This window comes from Sciurus vulgaris, assembly GCF_902686455.1.
Source record: "Sciurus vulgaris genome assembly, chromosome: 2".
Taxonomy (NCBI): domain Eukaryota; kingdom Metazoa; phylum Chordata; class Mammalia; order Rodentia; family Sciuridae; genus Sciurus; species Sciurus vulgaris.
This window is the reverse complement of record NC_136462.1, coordinates 104,302,436-104,329,385: the sequence shown is the minus strand read 5'-3', so window position 1 is coordinate 104,329,385 and position 26,950 is coordinate 104,302,436. Positions and strand designations below refer to the sequence as shown.

Below are 26,950 nucleotides of genomic sequence, written 5' to 3'. Positions count from 1 at the left end.
GTATTGAACAGGCAAATATAAATAGCTAAGGAAACCGAAGTATACCTTAGAGCACATTCATAAAAATAAGCATTGTTTTTTGTTTGTACGCAAATGGGGTACAGCTTTTCATTTCTCTGGTTGTACATGAAGTAGAGTCACACATTTGTGTAATCATATGTGTACATAGGGTAAAGATATTTGTCTCATTCCATTATCTTACCTTCCCTCTGCCCCCTTCCTACCCCTCCTTTTCCCTCTACACAACCCATTCTTCCTCCATTCTTCCCTTACCCTCTCTCAGCATTGTTTAAATACAGTGAATGTCCTTGGCAAATCTCTTAATGTTCTTTCTTAATGTAATGTGTTCTTAATTTTATGTACAGAACCTTCACAATATTATACACAGAATCCACTCATAAATATCTTGAAATGTGCTTTGGCCAGTGCTAACCTTTCAGCTCCTCAAGGATTTGCCAGGCTTAATTGTAGTTTAGGCAAGTTGAAGGAGTTTTTTGTTTTGTTTTTTAGTTTGTTTTCAGATGACTGTAGATTCTCAGGTCACCCAGCAGACTTGAGTGAAGAACAAATTTGGGGGTTCTGCTTCTTAGCCATGGTTCATTTTTCCTTCACTGTCCCCTAGTACCTGGTATCTTTCATATTGACTAGGATTATATTAGTTATCTCAGAGCAGAACATTTTTAACAGAATTAAATCACTTTCATTTTACACCTAATTCAGTAGATTTATAAATAGAAAGGTAAATTCTCATAATTATCAAATACAATAAAATGTGATTTGATTTATATTTTCTAGGACTGAGAATTTAAAGATAAATTTTGGGAGCTGCAGTTGTTTAGAGTGCTTGCCTAAATCAATAAAATAAAGATATAAAAAGAAAAACAAATTTGTTGGGGGAGGTACTGGGAATTGAAGCCAGGGGTGCTTTACCACTGAGCTGTATCCCAGCCCTTTTTATTTGTTTATTTTTGAGACAGGGTCTTAACAAAGTTGCTTAAGGCTTTGCTAAGTTGTGGAAGCTGACCTCAAACTTGCAATTCTCCTGCTTCAGCCTCCTGAATCACTGGGATTACAAGCATCCACCACCTTGCCCAGCAAGAAAAACAATTTCTTTTGACATTGTTTATAGTAGGTAGTCCTCAAACAAAAATGACATGCTCTGGCCACCCACCATGGTTCTTATAACAAGTTAAGAAACTGAAAATGGAGAATTCTAAGCAATAGTCATAGAAAATGGAGCCCTCATACCTTGACCTAGCTTTCTCTATCTTCCTTAGTCAATCTTGTAGAACAATTGCTGGGGCCTGAGAGAATATAACATCAGGTATGTTGTTTCCATAAATTTAAAAGATCTATAGAAGACTGTTTCTCCTTTTTGGTTTTTTTGTCACTGATGCTGGTGAAGAATGGAACTGTGCTCTTGAATCATACCACCTAGGGGGAGAATTAGAATTGTTTTCAGGTTTTATTTTTGTCATTTACAAATCAAGGATAGACAGATTCAAGCATGCTTATCCTCTCATTGTATTTATTTTCCCTTCAAACATAATTGAAGAAGCAGACTGGATAATTTAGTTTTCTGGATCTTAAACTGACTCTTCTAAATACAAAGTTAATACATTTCTAAAAACATTTTATTGATACCAGTTTGAAAAGTAAAGTTTAATAGACTAATTATGTACATGACATCCTGGTTACTCATCTTCCGTCATAACTCAGTAATTGTCCTCCTGGCCAGTTGTTTGAAAGGTGTTTATAAGTCTCAATAGTACTGCTTCTAGAAATTAAGGTACTGACTCAATTTCACCACCAAAAATTTCCATGAAATCCCTCAGTTGTCATTATTATGCTCTTCCCCGGTTCTGTGAATTTAAAAAAAAAAAAAAAAAGAAAGAAAGAAAAAGGGATAATAAAAGAAAAAACAGACCAACACCTCAGAGGAAAGATTCTCAAACAAAACAGGAAACACATCACTACAGAGAAAAAACAGGAAGAATCACTTTTTATTAACATTTGAGCAGTTGTGGCTTAAATCTGTTGCTTCACTTTTCAAGATGTTCCCTAGAACATTTAGACTACTTTTTAACTAGACCCTGTACCAATAAATAATGAGAACATATTTTAAGGTCTTTGAGTTCTAGTATTAAGACAATTCAAAATCCTACTTGGTTCTCTGCAATCCATCTGATACATAATAACAGTTTAGAAGCAGATAACTTGAAGAGACAATAGGCACAACCAAAAATTAACTTAGTATATTGTTTCAGTTATTATTTCTTTATGACAGAAAACAGAAAATTTTCACATTTTGTTAACAAGCCCAACCTGGAAAACCCTTTTAATTTCTGTCCTATGCTGCATGTATTAATTCCTTTCTGTTTAGTAGCACAACTGTTGTCTCAGATACTAAGTTTGACAGCATGTTGATGACTCAGGAAGATTAATATTCACCTTTTTCCGCACTCATCCTAAGGAAGGTTAGGGTTGCTAGAACATTGTCTTGGCAACCAACTCTGATGCCCACATGCAAGATCTAAGAACCTTCTCCTTTTGATGTACCTCCCAAGTTAGTGGAGGTCAACAGGATAAGTACTTCCTTAATTTTTTCAGATAAAGAAAACATAATTATAGTAACGGCGAGTGAACAGGGAAGAGCCCAGCGCCGAATCCCCGCCCCTCGGTGGGGCGCGGGAAATGTGGGGTACGGAAGACCCACTCCCCGGCGCCGCTCGTGGGGGGCCCAAGTCCTTCTGATCGAGGCCCAGCCCGTGGACGGTGTGAGGTCCGTAGCGGCCCCCGGCGCGCCGGGCCCGGGTCTTCCCGGAGTCGGGTTGCTTGGGAATGCAGCCCAAAGCGGGTGGTAAACTCCATCTAAGGCTAAATACCGGCACGAGACCGATAGTCAACAAGTACCGTAAGGGAAAGTTGAAAAGAACTTTGAAGAGAGAGTTCAAGAGGGCGTGAAACCGTTAAGAGACAATTGCTCATGCTGACATCGAACTTGACATCCTCCTCTCTCAGCCGGCTTGGAATGCCAGGACATTCGGCTCTCTGTCCTTCCTTCTGCAAAGGCGTGGCATGAATAGGTGATGGTGTTGAAGAAGTGGAACGTTTTTCTCCTGCACCGCTGCCAAATGTCAAGCCTGTAGTAGGACACATCTGTTCGTCTCAAAGTGGAGGGGGAGCATTCGTGAAGGATCTTCGAGGAAAACCATGGAATAGGAGGGAGTCCCAGAGACCCTTCCAATGAGACACCTCTCTCTCTCTCTCTCCCTCCCTCCCTCCCTCCCCCCCCCCCTTTTCCTTTTCCTTTTCTCCCCACTCTTTTCTTCTGGGAAACGAGACCCCCCCCCCCCGAATTTAAATAAAGAATAACAAACAGCGAGAAAAAAAAAAATAAAAAATAAATAAATAAAAAACATAATTATAATGCAGTAATTAAAATAATAATACTAGAAGGGAGATAAGTAAAAAGATTAGGGAAGAGAAGGTAAAGGAAGGGGGAAATGAGTGATCAAATCATGGTATGTGCATGTATGAATATGGCATAATGAATCCCACTATTATGTGTAATTATAATGCACCAATTAAAAAAAATAAAGATACCTTACTCCCATGTTCATTGAATCATTGTTTACAAAGATACAGAAGCAACCTAGGTGTCCATCATCAGATGAATAGAGAAACAAAACATGGGACGTAAATAGTGGGATGCTATTCAGCCTTAAAAGGGGAAAATACTGTCATTCTTGATACCATGGTTGAGCCTGGAGGATGTTAGTGTAACCAGGCACAGAAAGACAAATACTGCATGATCTCCTCTATATGTGGAATTTTAAAAGGTTAAACTTATAGAAGTAGACTGCAGAATAATAATTACTAGAGCCTGGGGAAGGAGGTTGATAGGGAAAGGAGAAATGTTGATCAAAGGGTACAAAATTTCAATTAGGAGGAATAAACTTTAGTGATATATTGCACAGAATGCCGACTATATATTACACAGATAGATATATATTAAAAGTAATATATATCTCAAAATTGCTAAGAGTACATTTTAGATTTGTTAGTCTTATTTACTTATTCCATACTATAAACATATATCAAAAAATCAAATTATATCCCATAAGTGTATATGGTTGCTTGTCAGTTAAAAATAAAATTTTAAGAAGACATACCTTTTTTATATAAAAGATTCTATACTTGATGGAATTTGAATTATATCTTATTTTAAGTAATTATATATTTAAAAATAATAACATTATTAATTACAAAAATTTTACAGGCATTTTATCACTGTTCCAACTTTGAAAACTGATAATGCAGCTTGAGCAGATTGCCTGATATCACAAAGCTATTGGCAGATCTGGAGCTCAGATCCACATCTTCTGATTCTATACTCTACACTTTAACACTGTATCCTACAGCTTGAGAATTCAAAGAGTCAATTGAGTTTAAGTAGCAGCTGCTTCGTTCATCTGTTTTATTTTCATGTATACATACAAAGTTCCTGTATTTTTTAAATGCTTTTATTAGTGTATTATATATAATAGTTGAATTCATTTTGGCATAATCATACATTAGAATTTAATTTGCTCCTTTTCAGTCCCCAGTGCCTTCTCTTTCCCTCCTCTTCTCCCTCCCCTTTTCTCCCTCTACTGGTCTTCCATTTATTTTAGTTATTTATTTTTAATTGGCACTTTATAGAGATACATAAAGATGGAATCACTATAGTATATTTATACATGCACATGGTGTAATTTTGTCAAATTCATTTCACATTTCTTCCCCTTTCCTATCCCTTCCTCCCCTCAGTCTCCTTTTACTACTCTGATTTTCCAACTCTATCCTTATGATATTTGACACTCCTCTTTTTACACCTTGCTTTTGCTTTAGCTTCCACATATGAGAGAGAACATTCAACCCTTGATTTTCTGAGTCTGACTGATTTCACTTAACATGATGTCCATTTCCATCCATTTACTGGCCAGTACCATAATTTCATTCTTAATGACTGAGTAAAACTTAATGTGTGTGTGTGTGTGTACATTATTAATTATACATATTTATATGTACACAATTTCTTAATCTACTATAAACACTGAAGTGGCTGTATCAATATAGTATGCCGATTTTAGCATACTATCCCTTATGAAAATTCTCTGTGACATTCTGTAGAAGAGTCAATGAATCATACACTTTTCATTTAAGGATAAATTTTTGGCTTTTTTCCTAAATTAAATCCCACCTCAGAGGAAGACGTTTTTAAATGTTTAAAGTAAAAATGGCATTCGTTTTATCCTGTAATAAAGAAGAATCCTATGATAGATGTGGCATGAAATATCTTTAGGAAGAGAGTGAAATGTTAAATGAATGAAAACTGAAACAGCAAAACTAGTGGGGAAAATTTAATTAGGCTCCTACTTTATACCTTACCAAAAATAAGTAAATAAACTCCAGAGGAATTAAAGCACTAAGTATGAAAAATAAAATTTTCAAACCTAAATAAAAAGATAATATCTTTATAACACCACAATAGGGAAAGATTTCAAAGACAAAACACAAAAATCTCAAATTATAAATGAAGAGATTGATGTATTTGATTGCCTAGAAATGAAAAGAACTTATCTGTGTCAAAAGACTCCAAAATGAATTGGTAACCAACAACTAGGAGAAGATATTAACAGCACGTGTAACCACTAGAGGATTAGTGTACATGATAAATATCCCCAATTTTAAATGTGCAAAAAATCAGAAAGGGCAGTTATGTAAACAGTGTTCTTTGAAATGTGATCCTCTGGCTAACAAGAGTATCACCTGAAAACTTGTTAGAAATTCAGGTTCTCAGGCCCTCACTTCAGTTCTACTGACTAAGAAAATCTGGAGGTAGGGCCCTACAGTCCTTGTTTTATCAAGCAGGATTATGATGCAAGCTGGAATTTGAAAGCTACTCTGTTAAAACTCAAATGATAAATAACATGAAAAAAGTCAGCCTTATCATCCATCAGAGAAATATAATAAAACAGTGAGAAACTTTTTATGCCTATAAAAGTTTTAAGAAGTTCAAAAATAATAAGGTTGAAGATATGCAACCTTTATGACCCATTATTTCTACATTTAGGTACATAATTTACACAAAATCTTTTATACAAGGACACACTAAGAATTTTCACACTAAGGATTTTCATTGCAGCACTATTTGAAATAGTGCAACTTTGTCATAATTGTCTTTCAGTAGAGAAATGAACAAACTGCTTTTGTTCCATAGAATACTGTTTGTTGTATATGCTATTTTAAAAAATAAAGTCAAAGAAAGATGAATGACAAAAAGTTTGCATATCTGCTGGGCTTGGTGGCACATGCCTATAATCCCAGCAGTGTAGGAGGCTGAGGCAGGAGGATCGTGAGTTCAAAGCCAGTCTCAGCAAAATCTGGGTGCTAAGCTCAGTGAGACCTTGTCTCTAAATAAAATACAAAACAGAACTGGGGATGTGGCTTAGTGGTCAAGTATACCTGAGTTCAATCCCTGGTACCAAAAACAAAAACAAGTTTGCATCCTTTAAAATGAATAGTGTTACTCAAATACCTTTCTCTGCTTCTTTTAACACTTGTGGTTTGATTTTTTAAAAATAAATAGGGTATTAAAATATTGAAATGTTGCTCTCTAGCTCTATCTTGCCTTTCAGGATCTGCCTCAAAGGGGGATCAAAATTGGACAAAACAGGCCTTTAATCTAATTGAGTGGGAAAGTATGACTAGATACTAGAAAGCATAATTGAGTATAAACTGAACACTTTCCTGAGTAAATACTATGGTCCAAAGTGGAGAAACGAACAGGTATATTGTAGGATCATGTGTAGAAACTTACTAGAGTTGAATTTTTAACTAGTTGGTTTTTTAAGTTATAGTAGAAGGGAACAACAAGGCTGTATACTTTCTAAACTGTGGCTTGTCAACCTTTTTTAGCCCATGTCCCATTGGTGATAAGTGTAAATATACTCTTGGTGTTAACGTCATTTGAAATTTCAAAATAAGTACTGTTCTGAACACGTGTGGATGAAAGCTTTGGTGATTACAGGGAAGAGCCCTTTTCCTAGCCTGTCATTTTTTTGTACACAATTATCACTTTAGCTTGTTCAATAGACTAGCAGATATTTGAGGTTCCCTTTAAACTTGAAATCTTTTCTTTTATATCTTTGCTTTGAAAATATAACTTCAACTCAAGAAAATGAAAACTTTTAAGACAAGGGATGTAGGCATGTTGATGTATGTCATAAATGTTTTTATTGTGAATTACTCATAACATAAAATTTAGCATTGGTCATATTTAGTACATTCAAAATGTTTTGCAGCTACCACCTAGTTTAATTCCAAAATATTCTCATCTCCCTTTAAGCATCATTTCTTCCTCCCCTCAAGCCTCTGGCAACCACTGTTCTACCTTCTCTATAGATTTGCCTATTCTGGATATCTCATCTAGAATCATACAATATGTGGTCCCTTACATCTGGCTTCTTTCACGTAGTGTGTTTTCAGGGTACCTACGTATTATTGTATGTATCAGTACTGTATTCCTTTTTTATAGCTGATTTTCAAAATTTTATAATTTTTAGAAGTTTATGAGTTGGTCTGTTCTGTAGTGCTCTTAAAGTAGAGCACCATTACCCTTCATTTCACAAATTCAGCCAAAAATATTTCTTTTTGACAATCAGTAAATCAGATGGAATATTAAACTTTTATTGTTACATTTAAATTTTTACAAAGCATATCAAATAATCTGCTGTCGACTGCACTTGGTGCATGATACTCTTGCCTAGAGAATCAAGCAAGGTTAAAGTCTTCACCTAGTCCAGCCAGCATTGTTTTAGAAGCCAGTGATTAGCAGTGGATGACACAGTATGCCCCAAATCAGAAATCATTGTGGGGAACTCAGCCTTTCTGGACTAGAATGCCATCAGTACATACTTGGGTCATTTTGTTCCTGTTTGCTTCGTAGAAATTTTATATTACAAGTTTTAGTGCTACTGTTTGAATTATTTCTTCTATGTTGAACCTCAAATAGCAAATGAAATGGTAGTAGAATATTTACAAGTTCTTATTGAAGTAGTAAAAAAATAATAATAGGACACCAAGTTTAATCTTTTTCAAAGCTACTTTTTATATCCTCCTTTAAATCATCTCTGGTTCTTTATCCTAATTTGGAATATCTTCTGAAATTTCTTCCCTATTCTGGGTTTTCTTCTCTATTCTTTTCTCCAGTGTACATAAAACTTGAAAATTATATAGAATTCCAACTTTTGCCAGCAGTATATTTTTATTCTTAGTTATCAGAAATCATGTTATTACATTTTCTCAGACTTTGCTCATAATAACATTTTATTATAACATAGCCTTCTTGAATTTAATACACTAGTTATTGTTGGAATTAAGTGGCAAGAGTTCATAGTATATGACAAAAAGTATTGTAGGAACCACATTTAAGACAGATTTCAATGAGAAGAGGTTGGAAGCAAGGAAACTAGCTAGTTAGATGTTTTAGTAATGTAAGTATCATTGTAAGGCCTTAAGGGCAGGAACTTTGTTGTGTTGTTCATCTGTGTTGTGCTGTGTTCAGTCTTTGTCAGATCCATGATATACAATATGTGTTCAGAGTTATCTTATATAATTTGTGAAATATAACAGAAAGCAAATTAAATACTCTAGGACTTAGAGAAAAGTGATGTTAACACTTAAGAAGGGAATGCATCTGGTATGTTTGTTTTCTTTGGGAGAGCTATATAGGGTATGCTGGTAAATCTACTAGTTTTGGAGCAAAGCTAATTGGAAAATATTCATAGATGATGGCATTAAAATGAATGGAACTGGAGACCATCATGCTAAGTGAAATAAGTCAATCCCAAAAAACCAAAGGCCAAATGTTCTTTCTGATATGTGGATGCTTACACATAATAAGGGGAGGGAGGGGAGAATAAAAGTTTATTGAATTAGAAAAAGGGTATTGAAGGGAATGGAGGGAGGATGGGAATAGGAAAGACAGTAGAATGAATCAGACATAACTTTCCTACGTTCATAAATAAATACACAACCAGTGTATCTTCACATCATGTTCAGCCACAAGAATGGGATCCTAATTAGAATACATTATACTCCTCGTATGTTTGTCAAAGTACATTCTACTATCATATATATCTAAACAGAATAGATTTTAAAAAGCTATGAGAAAATATAGATTTAGGAGTAATTTGCATATAATTGATAGATTGAATCACTCCTTGAATTCTGAGACTTAAACTATTATGGGTAAATTTTGATGAGAAAAACTCTTACAGAGAGTTTTAATAAAGCTGGGCTTTATTAAGAATAAATTCTGTCACCAGAAATGCTAGTAATCTGTCCATCTTTTCTGTTGCAGTGGAGTTTTACTTGAATTAAGCTACCAAAATTATATTCTGGATATTTTTATTGAAATAGGATTTATGGCACATTTGAAGCTATTATGTGACAAACTCATCTGGGAAACAAAGCTGTAAAAAAACAATGCATATGTTGGGCACAGTGTTGCACGCCTGTAATCCCAAGTGGCTCAGGAGACTGAGACAGGAGGATCACAAGTTCAAAGCCAACCTCAGCAAAAGCGAAGCACTAAGCAACTCAGTGATACCCTGTCTCTGAATAAAAATAGAAAATAGGGCTGGGGATGTAGCTAAGTGATCAAGGTCCCCTGAGTTTAACCCTCAGTACCCAAAAAAAAAAAAGAGAAAGCAGAAATTATTTTAAAGGATACATTTATACATAGAATGACATAGTTGCAGAACAGTAGCAGTAGAGAATCTTACAAATAGGTTCTCTAAGTAGCAGCCACTGTTGCAAATCAAAAAATAGTTATATCTTCATACTCTTGAAAAGGTTGTTGGTTTCATCTCAGTGTTTTAACCTGGGTTCCATCCACAGATAATAGCGGCGGCGTTAGCAGCAGTTTCATAGTCCTAGGTGTTTGAGATTTAGAAAAGGATCCTAGAAGTCATTTTATCTATTTCACAATTGTAAGGAAAATTTGCCTGAGCCATATAGCCAGTTAAGTTCATGTTTAGATAAACTAATGAATGTTTCTCTTGGCTTCTGGTCTAGTACCTGTCCTGCAATATTATAAAACTTTCCTTTTTTAAACGTGATTAAAAATGAGAAACTTTTCTCTGCACATTGATCTATGCTTTTATTTGTACCTTTAAGAATTAATAAGGAAGTACCATTTTCTGTTAACTTTTTGTATTCTACGAAAGTATTAACTTATTTGTATTATTTCGGTGATGAGGGAAAAAGCCTAGATTTCTTTTTGATTGGCAGGCAATTACTTTCATCAGGTTTAAATTTAGAGTGTCAATGTCTTTTAAGGATAGATGTTAGTGAATTTTGTTGGGAGGAAAACAAACTTTTTTTTTTTAACGATTTCTTTATACTCCTTTGTAATCAGCAAGAAGTTGAGAAGTTTACAGACCTAGAGAAACTCTACCTCTACCTTCAGCTGCCTTCTGGTCTCAGCAATGGAGAGAAAAGGTATATCTATTCTTGTCTTTACTATAATTAGGTTGTTTATAGAACATCTTTAGGATTTAGACATGCTATGTATATTCTGACCGTTATTGTTTTACAATATTCCTAAAATAATCAGAAAACAGAATAGCAAGACAGATCACTTTAATCTTCAATATTTGGTTAAGTATTTACCTGCAATTTCTACTAATTGATTTGTACAACTGTGAAGTGCAATTGGGGTTAAGTTTTATAGACAGATGGATATATTTGTGCAGTCCCAGAAATTGTGAAAATTGAGCAGAAAAGCAAAGAATACATGGAAAAGTATTTTGAAGAATAAAGTTTAAGAGGTGTTTTTGTGTTTTATTTTTAAGGTATTATCAGGTAAGCACATTACAGAATGTAAAAGAAATTACTGGTATAGAATGAATTTATGATAAGCGTAAATTGCTTTAAGTGATTGGAGTGTATTACTTTAGTTTCATCATTAAAAATATTTAAGTGTTAAGGTTGAATGTTCTCTGATACATGGAAAAAATACGATCCTGACACAAGGAAAAAGTTGAAGTTCATTGGATTAGACAAAGGGGAATGAAGTGAAGGGAGGCAGGATAGGAATAGGAAAGACAGTGGAATGAGTTGACATAATACAGTGAATCTCAACATCATGTACATCCACAAGATTGGGATCCTAATTAGAATAAGATAAATTCCATGTTTGTATAAATATGTCAAAATAGACTCTACTATTATGTATAACTAAAAAGAACAATTAAAAAATTTTTTTAAATTTATTTGTAAGTCTCATCTACAAATTGTGGATGGAAGTACTTTTTTCCTCCTACCCTTTGAAATATTTCTCAAAATTCATTCATTCATGTTATTCTCAATAATCTATTCCTCTAAAATTTTTCATGAAAAGAAATGGAATGAAAATTCCATTCAGTATCTTCTTTGAAATTATATAAATTATTCTTACAGGTAACTGAAATGAATAAGTGAGCAAATATCCAAAATTAGAGGTAATTTTGGCCCAAACAAATACCTTATATTGTCATTACTTCACCACCTATGACCCTTCAAAAACCATAGAAGGGATGAAACTAGAGTAGTAATTTCAGTTTGACACCACCTTGTGAAACCACAGGTAAACAATTTGGGTATCTATTCTATGTACTAAGTTTGGTTTAGTCATTTGTTATTGGTTTGCACACAGTTCTTCAGTGAAACATTTAGGTCTGGCTCAAAAATTATCATTGAATTGCTGTCTAGTTTAGCTTTAACATGTTTTTATTTTATGATTAGTGATCAGAATGCCATGTCATCTAGTCGGGCACAGCAAATGCATGCCTTTTCCTGGATTCGGAATACCCTAGAAGAACATCCTGAGACTTCACTGCCCAAACAGGAAGTCTATGATGAATACAAGTAAGTATTAGATGTATACAGCATGCTGTACTATATTAAAGAGTTTAAGCACTGTATGTTGCTACAGTGATTTGTTTTATTTTTGTTATAAATATCAAGCTGATATATGGGCGTTCCTACTAGAAATCTCTAAGATTCCTTTCAGCTCTAAGCTTCTGTGTTAGTATGTAATACAGGGCAAAATTACCAAATAAAAGAATGTTTCTAGATTTCTTCAGAATGTCTAAGGGGAGAGGGAAAATGGCATAGGTCAGTGGATTCCTTTATAGTTCTTAAGGATGACAAGAAATATACATATATGCATGAATTCAAAAGAAACAAATTTTAATTCTGAAAAAAGTTATGACTATCAGGCAAACTCTTGTAATGTGTTGAGGAAACCCTATTGAAAATGAAGAGAATAGATTCTGTCAGAAAACTTGTATGACTTAGACAAGTATTTTAGCTATTCAATTTGTAAGTTGTTTCATCTATTAAATGTAGCAATTGAAGAGGCATGAGGTTTCTTTTAGTTTTAAAATTATAAAAATTGCCTGAAATTTTTTACCAAACTCTTTTACCAATTTTTCTCTGTTGACTCTATTATCAATATAACTGTCATCATTAGAGCCTCCTAGATACAATCCTCTTTCTTTATGTTCTCTGTTCTTATGCCAGCATCATACCATGTAGGTATTTCAGCCATTACGTGTTGAAATAACTGGCAAGAGACCTGTCTTTCCTCTGTATCCGTCTTTTTCACAGTTTTCCTAGGTTTGTTTTCTGAACAGTTACTTTTTTCATAGGAATTTGTGAGTCACTTTTCTAATTTTAGAAACAAAAATCCCAAATATTTTGATTCAGATGATTAACCATAAAAATTTACTTTAGAAAAATTGAGGCTGTAAATATTTCTTGATTTATGTCTTTCTTTCATGCCCATCAGTGAAGTTTTCCTTATTTTCTTTCCATTAAGTCCACTTTTTTTTTCTTGTTATGTTTACTCCTTGGGAATTTTTTTATTATATTATGAAAAATATATTTCCCTATTATTTTAATGTTGCTTTGTTTGGGTTTATAGGAAATCTGTTTGTTGACATTTACTCAGGTTTTTTTTTTGTTTGTTTTTGTTTTTGCTTTTTTTTTTTTTAGTTGTAACTTTTGACTTTGTTAGGTTATCCTGTGTTAATCTTCTTCATTGTCTTTATTTTATTACATTCTATAGAATTTTCTTCCAACTTTAACAAGATAGGTATTGTGTCCTTTTCTGATATTAATGATGCATCATTTATACTTAACCAAAACTGTATTTTATTTTTATGAGAAATGAATATTAAAATTCACCAGCTTCTTTTTGGTATCTGTGATTATTTTGCAGTGCTACTTTATAAAGATATTATCTAATATGAACTCTTTTTTATTCATAAAATAAATGCCCTCATGTCAAGATGTACACTTTTGTGCTATTGATTTTTGTATTCAAGTATATTATTTAGGATTTCATGTGATTTTGATCTATAATTATTTTTTTCTTTGTGTACATGTGTGTGCACATGTGCGCTTTGTCAGGTTTTGGTGTCAGGATTAGGCTGACATTGTAAAAAGAATTGGGAACTCTGTCCCTAATTTTCTGTGCTCTGTAACAGTTTATATAGCCTGGTACTTGTTTTTGAAAGTTTTAAAGAACTCAACTGCGTAAAACCCATTTAGGCCTGGAGCCTTTGTTAGAAGTAGTTCTTTGAAAATATATTGCTTTTTCTGGTTAGGTTTTTACAATTTTGGCAGTTTGTTTTCTTTCTAGGATTAATTTCATACTTTTTAACATATTAGAATTGGACTACATATACTATTTTCATAAATAGAATATCTTCTATATCTGTTAAATGCTTTTTTAATTTCTGGTTTGCGACATTTATATTCATCACCCACTCCCCCATATTTTTCAAATTTCACTTAACTGTCGTTTATCTTATTGGTGTTTGGGTTTTTTAAGGAAATTGGATTGATATATAAGTTTTAATATCCTTTTTTTTCCCATTTATTAGGTGCCTTTAGTTTTGTTTTTCCTGGTTTTCTTAGGGTTTTTTTCTTACTATTTAAATGGAATGCTTACTTTTCATTCTTTCACATTTAAGATAAGAACATTTATATCTGCCAGTTTTTCTCTGATTATAGTTTTGATTGTATCCCATAGGTCTGAGTTGTTACACAGTTACCATTATTTTCTAGTAGTGTGTATCGTTTTTATTTCTTTGTTCAAAATTAGTAAGACGTGTTTTGTTTTTAACTTTTCAAGTGCTTCAGTAAATTTGTTTTACCCTTTTTCATGCTTCTTATTACTTTCTGATTATATATTATGATCAGAGACTATAGCTTAATTTCTGATTTTTAACATTGAGGTTTACTTAACAGTTATCAGTTTTTTTTAAAGATTAATCATTTTATTTAACAAATTCTTAAAATTTTTTTGTAGATGAACAGAATGTCTTTATTTTATTCATTTATTTTATGCAGTGCTAAGGACTGAACCCAGTGCCTCACATGTGCTAGGCAAGTATTCTGTCACTGAGCTACAGCCCAAGCCCAATTATCAGTTTTATAAATGTTTTTGGACATTGTCTTTATATCACACACTGTATATTTCATTAACATCCACTACATATGCTTTCTCATATTTTTCAAATTCTCTAAATTCTACACCTGAAAATACTTTATTCCTTCTTCTCTGTTTAATCAGTTGAGGATGAGTAGTGTGCTTATCTCTGACAAAAAGGATGCTTCTCTCACAGTTCTTGATAGTATTTTTTAAATATTTTTATTAGTTGTTGATGAATCTTTATTTATTTGTATACCATGCTGAGAATCAAACCCAGTGCCTCACACATGCTAGGCAAGCACTGTACCACTATCCCAGCCCCTTGATAGTACTTTTAATGAGTTGTACGTTATAGATTTCAGGGCTGTTTAACTCAAAAAAATGCCTAATTTTATATGCTTATTATATATATTGCCTCTTGTCAACAAAAAAAATGATCCTATGTCATATTTAATGTATTTTGCCCTCAATTCTTTGGTGTCAGTATTTGTGAGCCTTTCTAGGTGTCTTATCTGATAGATATATTTGTCCATTCCTTTATTCTTACCTTTTATATCATTTTGGTTGAGATGGTTTACATTGGGTAGAAACACAAAACATTGAGATTTGTAAACTTGACAACTTTGGCTATAGTGTTCCCTGGTATATAAATATACTCTCCAATTTTTTTTTTTTTTTTTTAGTAAGGAATATAAATGCTTTAATCGTTTTTTAGTTTGTGTATAATTAGTAGTATATGAGATACTTTCATGTTTACCTACTAAGTTTGCAATTTCTGTTGCATTAATCAATGTAAATTAAACTCAGTTGAACTTGGAAGGCAGAAATAGAGATTCTGGAAACATTTGCTTTAAGAACTTAAAATATTGAGCTTTCTTGAGTGAAATAACATACAAATACACTTTATCTAAAATCTAAGTCAGGTCTAAGCATATATGCATAATTGATAAGTTTTTTTATATGTATAATTGTTGATTAATGTAACATCTGTTTAAGATAGGTGGTAGCAAAGATTAACCCTCTTTTATGGAAGTAAATTGCTTAGACAAATCTGAACTCATGTTTTCTTTTTAGTACCAGGAATTGAACTTTGGGGTGCTTAACCACTGAGTCACATCCCCAGCCCCACCCCACCTCCATTTTTTCAACAATTTTTTTATTTTGGGACAGGGTCTCTCTAAGTTGCTGAGGCTGATTTTGAACTTTCAGTCCTCCTGCCTCAGCCTCCCAAGCTGCTGGGATTACAGGCACCACTGCACCTGGCCGAACCCATGTTTTCTGACTTCAAAGCCAGGCTTCTTTTTCATTAATTCCTATTATAAAAATTCCTTTCAGAATTTCCTCTTTTTAAATTTTGTTTTTCAATTAAAAATTAGAATGTGTAGAATTAAAAATTCTAAAACCAGGTGCGTGATACTGCCAGCACTCAGGAGGTTAAGGTGGGACTATCCTTTCAGCTCAGGAGTTTGAGATGAGCCTAGGGAACATAGTAAGACCCCTTTTAAAAAAAGAAAATTAAATTAAAAATTGCAGAGTAGCATTTATCAAACCTTAATTATATTTTAATTTTTTAAATAAACAACAGAAACTTATTTCTTACCATTTTGCAGCTTGGGAAGGCCAAGTGTTGGCATGTCAGGGTCTGGTGAGGGCACACTTTTTCATAGATCGTATTTTCTCTCTGTGTCCTCACATGGTAGAAGAGGCTCGCTGACTTTCTGTGGTCTCTTTTATAGATAACAAATTCCAGTCCTAAGGGGTTTGCTCTTGTGACCTCTGATTCACCTTCCAAAGGCCACCGCCTTCTAACACTATTTATTATCTTGGAAGTTAGAATTTCAACAAATGAATTTTGAGAGTAATACAAACATTCGTACTACAGGAAAGAGTTCACATGGGACTGTAGTAAAGTGGCACTCATGTTTTACCCAGTTAATGATCCCTATAAGCTTAGATTCTAATCATGAAGTTGCTTTTCCCTCCAAAGGGAGCAAAAAAAGTAAATACGTAACCTTTCCAGTAGCACTATAGGTAAATGGCATTGTTTTTGGCAAAAACACAGGGCCTTCATTGTTGACAGGCAAATAAAGGCATTCCTAAAAAAAGGAAGTGAACAGTAGAAGATATTTTCACCATTATACCTGGAATCTGAAACTAAAATGGAAAAATCCCTGCAAAAAGTAGGAATGTCTGACAGAAAAAAATACTCTAGCACAGACCACACTGGAATAAAAAGCAAGGAAGAGAGAGAGATAGGGCATAACAATGAGTTATATTTTTAACTGGTTGGAAATAATATACTAAAGCATAAAAGTGATCAATTCAGCATTACTAATTTTTTGTTTATATTTGACGAAATACAACTTAAGATTAAGTTTGGAATCTGGGGTTGTGGCTTAGTGGTAGAGCACTTGCCTGGCATGTCTGAGGCACTGGTTTCGATCCTCAGCACCACATATAATAAATGAGTAAAATAAAGATCCATCAACAACCAAAAAAAATTTTTTTAAAGAATAAATAGGTTTAAGGTTTTACAACTTATGCTTAAATTAATAGTTAAAATGTGTGAGTTGTTACCTTAAACGCATTGTCTGTCACTCGTTACTACTTTCAGTTAAGATTTTTTTCCCATACTTCCTTGATATGTTCTATTTCACAAAATTCCTTATCCCAGTTTTCTTTTTTCCCTTTGTTTCCAGTGATTTCATCCTATGTGGTATGCTTGACAATCTGTCTTTTCTTCTTCCTTCTCCACTTTCATTTTCACATTTTCTCGTTTTCTCCCATCATTTCCTTCTCAGCTCTTCCCCAACTAGACACCAAGTCGCCTAACTTAATATCAGTTCTTTCCAAAACCACACCCATTTAAATTACAGCCCAAGTAGTTCATTATCTTGAAACTTTGAGTTATCAGTTCAGCAGTCCTCTTACTACCTTTCATTCTTGGCTTTAACATAATATGTAGTAATCTGTAGGCACTCAATACCTTTTAAGACATCAGTATTCACTCTTAAAGACTAAGAGATCATGGGACAAATTAGCAGTGCTTTGCAGACTGATTAATAAATTGAGTATTTAGTTTACCAAGCATTAAACATGCACAGTCCCTATTCTTACAAAAGAGAAAGAGTGAATGGGATAAAAAGAAAGAGATACCAGCTCAGTTTGGTAGAGGAAAGGCAGGAATCACAGAAGTGACTCATGTTAAATTGTAAAAATGGAAAAGTTTACCAAGCAGCCTAGAGATTCAGACAGACATTCTGTGTGAAAAGTCCAATATCAAAACATAGACATAGGCTTATAATCACAGAGTTCAGGAATTTCGATGTCAGAGACCAGGCCAGGAAGACTAAACTTCATCCCATACATAGGTCATGGAGAACCACTGAAACACAAGCAATAGAAAACAGCTCAGAAAGTGAGAAATGATAAGGTTAAAGAAATAACTGGTTTAAGGTTTAGACAGAGGACAAGAGCACTTCAAAAATGAAGAATTTGAAGGAAAAATCAAAAAGCATGTTATATTCCGAGAAGGTAGTTCAGTCTCATGTGCCTCACACAGCTCAAATAAAAGAGAAGAGCAAAATTCTATGTTCTTGTCTATTAATATGCCATTGGGATCTACTGTCAGAACAATTTCCATTTTGAAGCCTAATTACAATGCCCTGAAAGGTAAATAGGTCACGAGTAAAGAGCCAGAAAAAAAACTAGTTTCTAAAGGGATGGAGAAAGAGAAGATAGAAGTATAGGAGTGATGTGAAAGCAGTTTTTGGTTTTTTGGGTTTTTTTAAGCCTCAGCCAGTAGGGATGTATATATAGTGCAGAATGCCCAATTAAGAGTGGTTTCAACAAGAAGAAAAAACTTAATTTTTCTTTCAGCGACTTTGATAATAACCCAGGCTCCTTCCAAATCCCTTATCACCCATAATTATTAGCCTAGTTTTACTTGTTGACATTTGAAATGAGCTACTGCAGCCAAAGATGACTGTTAGAATGCAGATGCAATAAGGGAGAAAAATTTGAAAATATTTGATATGTTAAGCATATAAAATTAATCACACTGACTTTTTTCTAAAATGCCATTTAAATAGTGTTGTTATCATCTCAGGTAATTTTTTAACCTTGCACTTGGCATTACTTATTTTAAAAAACCCACATAATAACAATATGTTGTTGTTGTTTACCATCTTAACTATTTTTAAATATACAGTTCAGTGACATTAAGAGCACTCATTGTTTTACCACCATCACCACCATGCATCCACAGGTGTCTTTTCACAAAACTGAAACTCTGTATCCTTAAAACAATAGTTCCTGATCATCTCCTCCTCCCACCCTCTAGCAACCTGGATTCTACTTGCTGTCTCTATGAATTTGACTACCTCATCTAAGTGGAATCATTTAAATATTCATCCTTTAGTGACTGGTTTATTTTACTAAGAATGATGTCCTCAAAGTTCATCCATGTTTTAACATGTGTCAGAATTTCCTTTCTTTTTAAGCAAAAAGGAAATGGTATAATGTTTCATTTTGTATTTTACCACATTTTCTTCATGCTTTTTTCCATTGATAAATTCTTGGGTTGCTTCCGCATTTGGTTTTTTCAGATAATGCTGCTGGGAATATGAGTTTGCAAATATCTGTTTGAGGCTTAGCTTTCAGTTCTTTTGATTATGTACCCAGAAGTGAAATTGCTGGCTCTTACGGTAATTTTGTTTTTAATTTTATGAGGAAGTGCCATCCTTTTCTCTATAGTGCGTTCACCATTTTATATTCTAGCAGTGTATAGGGTTCTAATTTCTCCGTATCTTTGACAACACTAGTCAATTTCTCTTTTTTTGTATAGTGACCATCTTACTGGGTATAGGTTGGTATCTTATTGTAGTTTTTATTTGCATTTCTAGAATGCAAATTGTTATGAGCATCTTGTTATGTACTTTTTGGCTATTTGTATATATTATTGGGAGAAATGTCTGTTCAGTTCCTTTGCCCATTTAAATCAGGTTGATTGTTTTATGTTGTTGAATTGTGTGTGTTCTTTATATATTCTTTACATATTCTGAATATTAACATTTTACCACATACCTGTGTTTGCAAATTTTTTTCACATTCTGAAGGATGAAGAACCGTATTCAACAATGAAAAGTGAAAAAATCCTTTTCACTCTGTTGAATGGGTCCTTGGATGCACCGTTTTTAATTTTGATATAGCCCAGTGTATCTATTTTTATTATTGACAACAAAACCACAATAATATTGATTTTTTCCTTTCAGAGATACCCAGATATTCTCCAACTTAAAAAAAAAAAAGTATGAAAAACCTGTTGGCTTTCTAGTTGTTATCCTGTTTCTTGTTTTCCTGTAATGGTGTACATTTAATTAAAATTTTGCCTTTATTCAGCATTCATTCAAGCAATATTTATTAAGTTCCTGTTTATAAGGTATCAAACAAATTATAAAATAATATATGTCTATAAGAAGTTTTAAATCTAATTGGTTCTTTTTTTCCCATTTGAAGTACTTACTTTTTTCTTCCTCTTCTATATTCCCAGTTACTTGTTAGAAGCCATTTTTTTATGTTCTACCTCAGGTCCCTTCCGTGAGTTTTGTGTGTGTGTGTTTTTAACTGTTGCATGTGTGTCCATTCTGGTCAGCTGTTAACATAAATCATTTTAATCACTTATCTTAAATCGTTTTATCACTTATCCACAAGGTTAATAATGCAAGTAGTAAAGTTTTCTATGGGAGTGGAGGGTGAAGGCAGCTCCCCATTTGCTAGACTTGCTCTCCAGAGGTTTCTTTTAATTGTTTGGTGGGCATCAACATGTTTCCAACAAATGTGCTTGCAATTCTGCTTCTTTAGTATCAGTGTTAGTTGTCATTAAATGACTTAAATGAAATTCTCCCACATAACATTTCCCTACCCCAGTATCTCAATATGGTTATACCACTGTCTTTAATTAAATCAATAATCAGTGTTGACCGTGATTTGATCAATATTATTTACTGCTAAAGTAATTACTTTATCAAGATTACATTGCTTGTAAAGCTTGTGTGTTAATTATTGCTGTGTTTTCCATTTTTAAAAAGTATCTATATCCTAGCTGGGTATGATGGCAAATGTCTATCATCCCAGCTACTCTGGAGGCTGAGGCAGAATTGTGAGTATGAGCCAGCTTAGGCAACAAAAGAAGACCCCATCTATAATAATAATAATATCCATCTTTCTGTCCTGAATTCCATCCAAATCTTATATTCCATTGAATCTCCTACTTCTATTTTTATTTCCTATTTTCCTGTAGACTTTCTTCCCCATCTTTTGTTCCATTTTGAACTGTTGCCTCTTTATAGTAGTTGTTACAAGGTTAACATCCTGGGGGTTTCTGTTTGAGTCACTCCAGTTTAATCCTTTGATGTGTTTAGTTGACCATTATTTTATTAATAGGTTTTGAAGCACAGATACCCAAGAAGTAACCTTTAAATCCTAATATATCTAAAAATGCATGTATTTTTCCTTCAAAATTGATTGCTTGAGTTACATGCAAAATTCTAGGATGAAAATCACTTTCTCAGGCAGGGTGCAGTGGTACACACCTATAATCCCAGCAACTCTGAAGGCTGAAAAAGGAGGATCATAAATTTGACACCAGCATATGGGGCTTAGCAAAATGTATCTTAAAAAATAAAAGACTGGAGATGTGGCTCAGTGGTAGTAACACTCCCTTAGTTCAATCTCCAGTACTGCAAGGAAAAAATAAACAAAGGAGGGAAGGGAAAAGGAAAGGAATCAGCATTGTTGCCCTTATGAACAGAGTTCTTATTTCTTTTTTCTATAACCTATATTTTCTATGTAGTTCTGACTGTGGAAGTTTTTAGGATCGTCTCATTAAACCTTTGTATTCCAAAATATGGTAATGATGTATGTACTGTGAGTCTTTTTCTTTCATTGAGCAGGACGTGTGATGGGCTCTTTCTTCTTTTTTTTTTTTTTGGAGGTGGGGGATACCAGTGATTGAACTCAGTGCACTCAACTACTGAGCCATATCCCCAGCTCTATTTTATTTTATTTAGAGACAGGGTCTCACTAAGTTGCTTAGTGCCTCGAAGTTGCTGAGACTGGCTTTCAACTTGCATTCCTCCTGTCTTTGCCTCCCAAGCTGCTGAGATTATAGGCATGTGCCATTACCTCTGGCCTGTAATGGGCTTTTTCAGTCTGAAGATTCACCATCCTTCATTCTGAGAAACTTGGTTATATTATTTCTTTGACAGCTTCCCCTCCACTTTTTTTTTTTTTTTTTCATTTTTTTCTTTCCAGAATTTGTGTGGGTCTCAATTAATTCTTCCTAGTTAATGTTCTATATATCTTTTAACAATAAGAACTGCCAATTCTGAGTGCTTACTATAATCCAAGGTCTGGTCTTGATACTCTGAATCCAGCTTGCACTATGAATCCTGTAAGCAAATGCTCTTATTTTGCAAACAAAACAGCTAGTAACAACCAAATCAGGGATTTGAACAAAGACTATCAAGTAACAAATTCAGCCATCATAATCCCTTTTTAGTCTCTTCTCCCTCCATATTTTTCTTCCTGACTTGATCTTCCTTTTTTTTTCTTGTAAATTAATTATTGCTAGGTACCCTTTTTTTTTTATTCTCAACTGACTTATTTCATAGCATCATCTCATATTATAGTTGTAATGTCTTTCTATTATCTGTGAGCATACTGATTAGAGGGTTTTCTTTTTTATTTAAATAAATTCATTTTCAAGTCTAAATAATCTGCAAATATATACTTATCATACCAAATTAAAAGTCTAAAAGTATAGCATCAAATTAAATCATTCTTTACTCTCCTCTTCATCTCTTCCCTCTGAGATTTAAATATTCTCAACAGCTTTCTTTCGTACTTTTTTCTACATGTTTTCAGTTATTCATAATTCTTTTATTTTTTACTTGAAGTATACTGTACATATTGTTCACCAAGTAGTATGTCCTAAGGAGCTTTCCATATCCATATATGAACTATATTTTTTTTAAGTCCTCTGTTCACAGACATTTAGGTAGCTCCTGATTTTCCTTCTATTCAAATAATACTACCTTAATCAATCTTCAAGCTTGTATACTGAAGTAATACATTATTGAGGTAATATTGTAATGTACTACTTAGAAGTGGAAATTTGGGATCAAAAGCTACAGATTTGGGGGCTAGGGGTGTGACTCAGTGGTAGATCACTAGCATAGAAGGGTGAGGCTCTGGATTCAGTCCCCAGCACTGTAAAAGCTAAAAATAAAAAACTTCAGATTTTTATCAATTTTTAGTTTAATATTTTACTGATTACTACATTCATATTATTATAGATCATAAAATATAAAAGATATACAGAGAAGAAATTCCATCACTCCTTTGCCTTCCTGCCACCCCCTTTCTGTCCTTATAGCAAAAATTTGTATTTGTTTCTTATACATCATTCCAGCAGTATTTTGTAATAATGTATAAGTAAGCAGCATTATATATTTTTCTTTCTCTTTTCTTTACACAATGGTAGCACATTACATGATTTTGTACTTGGTATTTCTTCACCCAGCATAACCTGAGATCATTCTGTAACAATATAAATTATTATATTTAATAACTCATTACTAATGGCTGCATATTATTTTATCATGTGAATCATGTATTTAGACATCAGTTGATACAAATCTAAGTTGTTTGGGCCTTTTGATAATACATACAGTGATGCTATGAATGAACTTATACAGGTGTCAGTTTCTCAGTAAGGTGAATTCTAGTGTACGAAACAACTAAGGCATTTGTGCATTTGTAATTTGGGTTGCCTGACATGTAGAAGTGTAAATTGTTTGTTTGTTTGCATTTCTTTCATTTCCTGCATTGTCCCTGCTTCTCCTTTTATTAATAGTTTTGGGTTTGGGGATTTTTTTGTTTGTGGTTTTTTTGTTTTGTTTTGTTTTTGTTTTGGTTTGTCAATCTCACATTGGAGATTTTCTTATATCTTGTGATCTTTTGGTCATCTGTTCAATTTAAATGTGGCAAGAAAAAAGAAAAAAACTTTAAAGTTTATATATAGCCAGAATTTGTCCTCCAGAGATCAGAATCATCTAAACTTCTGCTGTGTGGTACACACTGGCTCTTAGTAGCAGTTTTGGACATGGTCAGGGAATATTACATTTCCATTTGGAGAAAGGAACTATTTTGTTAACAGTCTTAACAAGTCCTCATTCCCATCATATTCCCCCTTCCTACCCACAACTACCTCCTATCATACTGGCTTTAGTTTCCACCTCACTTTTGTAGTCTGCTAATTCCCACTTGTTCCTTTTAAATTTTTCCAAAGGGGTGAACTAGTTCTACTACCTGTGGGGAAGTGGGTAGCTGACTACTGTTACTCTGTGCCTTGAGGATAGGGGTATTTATTCCTTATACTTTTTTATTTTTAATATGTAACCTATTATATTTAACTACAATCCTTCTTCGTTGACATTTGATTTGGCAGTGCAAGCCCTAATTAGTGTTTAGTTTAATATCCTAACAGCCAAAGTCAGAGTACTTTTTAGATCTCTGAGATGTTTATCAGCAGAGGAAATACAGTAGAATTAACTTTCTCACCTCTTATTCACTCTGCAAGTCACCACATTCTATCTTCACTACAGTTATTAGGCAGGGGCCACCAATAATTCAAGTCAATGGATTTGATTGGATAAGAACCTTAATTTTATTCATTGTGGGTTTTTTCCCTCTATGTACACATTTATTTGTCACTAAAAATTAAAATAGTAGAAAATTTCCTTTTATTGCAACTCAAATTTTTGAAAATCAGAAAATCTAATTATCTACTCTAATTATTACACTCTTGTCAGTGGATTTGATTGGATAAGAACCTTAACTTTATTCATTGTGTTGTTAATATATATTACATGTGCTCCCATCTCCCTCTGGAAGAAATTAATGAAACAATCAAGATATAAAACCCCTACATATATTTGGAAATGTATCTTACTTACTTTGCCTCCTTCTTTATCTTTCCCTCCTCCACACTGCATCTGCCCCCTTACCCTCATCCATGTTAATCTGCCACCTATCAACAGTAGTACTATTGTATTTCTAAATACTTGGTTAAAAATTGAGTTAAGGATCTTGGCTTCAGTTTATTTACTGCAAGTAAGTGGACTTATAAGAAGCCACAGATCACTCAGCTCTTAGACAATATTCCCTGAAGTATTATGTTTCGTTTAGTAACCAGAGTAGACATGACTAAGGCTTATCTGTTAATGTACATGTCATCTTCTTTCTGAGAGTTTATAGATGTCCTGGAAAGGAGAAATTTTATAAATAAACTTATCACTGTAGAGCAGTTGTTCTTAGCCTTGGCTAAAAATTAGAACTACTCGAGGAGCTTTAATTATACACAGACACACACACACATATACAACATATAGTTGTAAATGAATTTGTTTGAAAAATATACAAGATTATTCAACATTAATGTGTTAGTGTCTGGGTTTTTGTTACTGTCAAGCTTCAGAAAATTATGAAAAGGAATATAGGTGGTAAATTACAACAGTTTAAAGATTATATCCTTTTTTTTAATCTGTGTTTGTTTTTTTTTAATGGATGGACAGATTTTTTTATTAAAAAAAAATAAAGCAGGCATTCTGTCATGCAAATACTGTTATCTAAAATATATAGACTTCTAGTTTAAGCTACCTGCTGCTGTGAATGGAGACATTTCTAACCATTAATAAGTCCAGTAAGGAAGTCTTTATATCTCTGTGTATAGATGCGCAGGATAGCAGGGTTCCAAGATGTATTCTGTTAATGGAATAATATCCAACTCAAACTTTAATGATGACACTTTAAATTCTTAATCATGTGTTTAGGTCTTTAATTGTTTTTGTGGATATGAGGAGGAAAGATACCTAGGAGGTCAAACTCATTTACTGTTATTGTGTTATATAGCCCTAACTTGGACTGTCCTAACTTGGAATCTCCCTTCCCTACCCCACTTACATGCTCTATTCCTAGTAGGTTTTTATAGTTAAAATAAAATTTAAGAAATTACATATAAACTATAAGCATTTTTCTTGCCCTGTCAGATTTGTCTTTTATACTGTACCATTATGTTTAGACTGAAGATTAAAGGGTATTTCAACTTTTCAAAAGGTCATAACGTGGCAGTGTGCCTGGAAGTTTTGTTTTTATTTTTTACTGAACCATCTTGCTAAAAGATCAGGGAATACAAATGAAAATAAACATATATATTTAAAGGAAAAGTGTAATCAGCAGGGTAGACCCCCAGGGCTCAGTCCCCCAGAAAGGGTTTATACTGAGCTCCATCATAAAGTCATGAATGCTGGCAGGGAATAGAGTATAAGAACATTAAGCATTAAAGTTGTTAGGAAAATTCACATAAGCATTTTTAATAAGGCAAATAAAAATATATTTTAAAAAATAAGATATATTACTGAATAGAGTTCATTCTCAGCTACCATTTACAAATGGCTAAAGAAAATCTTTTTAAATTATACCCTGAGAATAGTAGCTTTGTGTTCTGTGATGGCCAAAAAGAGCAACCATAATGAGCACCATCAGAAAAAAAGAACAAAATTAGAAATACTTCACCCTTTTACAAAATAATGATACTGCTAGATAATGGAGCTTAAACTTTACCAATAGACATTGCAATACTTTTGTGAATTTCTGGTTTGGGAAATGCCATTGATTTTTAGATTTCTTCACTTACTGTTCATTGCCATTATTATCCACTCTGAAATATCATTTTGTTTTCAGAATAGTTTCCCCTCTACCTTCCTATTATAAAAATTTTCAAACATAACAAATGTTAAAAGAATCATATTTTTTCGAAGAACCAACTATTTATTTTGTCAATTTTTTGTATTGTTTCTTTTGTTTCAATTTCATTGATTTCAGCTCTGAGTTTAACTATTTCCTGTCTTCTACTACTTTTGGTGCTGTTCTGTTCTTCTTTTTCTAGTTGGTTCTTCGAAAAAATAAACAAAATTGATAAACCTTTAGCCACACTAACAAAGAGAAGATGAGAGAAAACCCAAATCACTAAAATTCGGAATGAACAAGGAAATATCACAACAGACAGGATGGAAATACAAAACATAATTAGAAGCTATTTTGAAAATCTATACTCCAACAAAATAGAAAATTTCGAAGACATCAACAGGTTTCTACAGACATATGAATTGCCTAAACTGAATGAGGAGGACATAAACAATTTAAATAGACCAATTTCAAGTACTGAAATAGAAGAAGTCATCAAAAGCCTACCAACAAAGAAAAGTCCGGGACCAGATGGGTTCTCAGCCGAGTTCTACAAAACCTTTAAAGAAGAGCTCATTCCAATACTTCTCAAAGTATTCCATAAAATAG

The 26,950-nt window shown here is 33.4% G+C and overlaps 1 protein-coding gene across 2 annotated transcripts in view; it reads left to right on the top strand.

Annotated features, from left to right (window-relative positions):
- Window positions 1-26,950, top strand: part of RFX7 (regulatory factor X7) — a 120,800-nt gene that overhangs the window by 71,819 nt on the left and 22,031 nt on the right. For both annotated transcript variants that reach the window (XM_079129879.1, XM_079129878.1), the window contains exons 4-5: window positions 10,469-10,551; window positions 11,836-11,958. In XM_079129879.1, coding sequence (XP_078986005.1) covers window positions 10,469-10,551; window positions 11,836-11,958 — 206 coding nt within the window. The remainder of the gene's footprint in view (window positions 1-10,468; window positions 10,552-11,835; window positions 11,959-26,950) is intronic.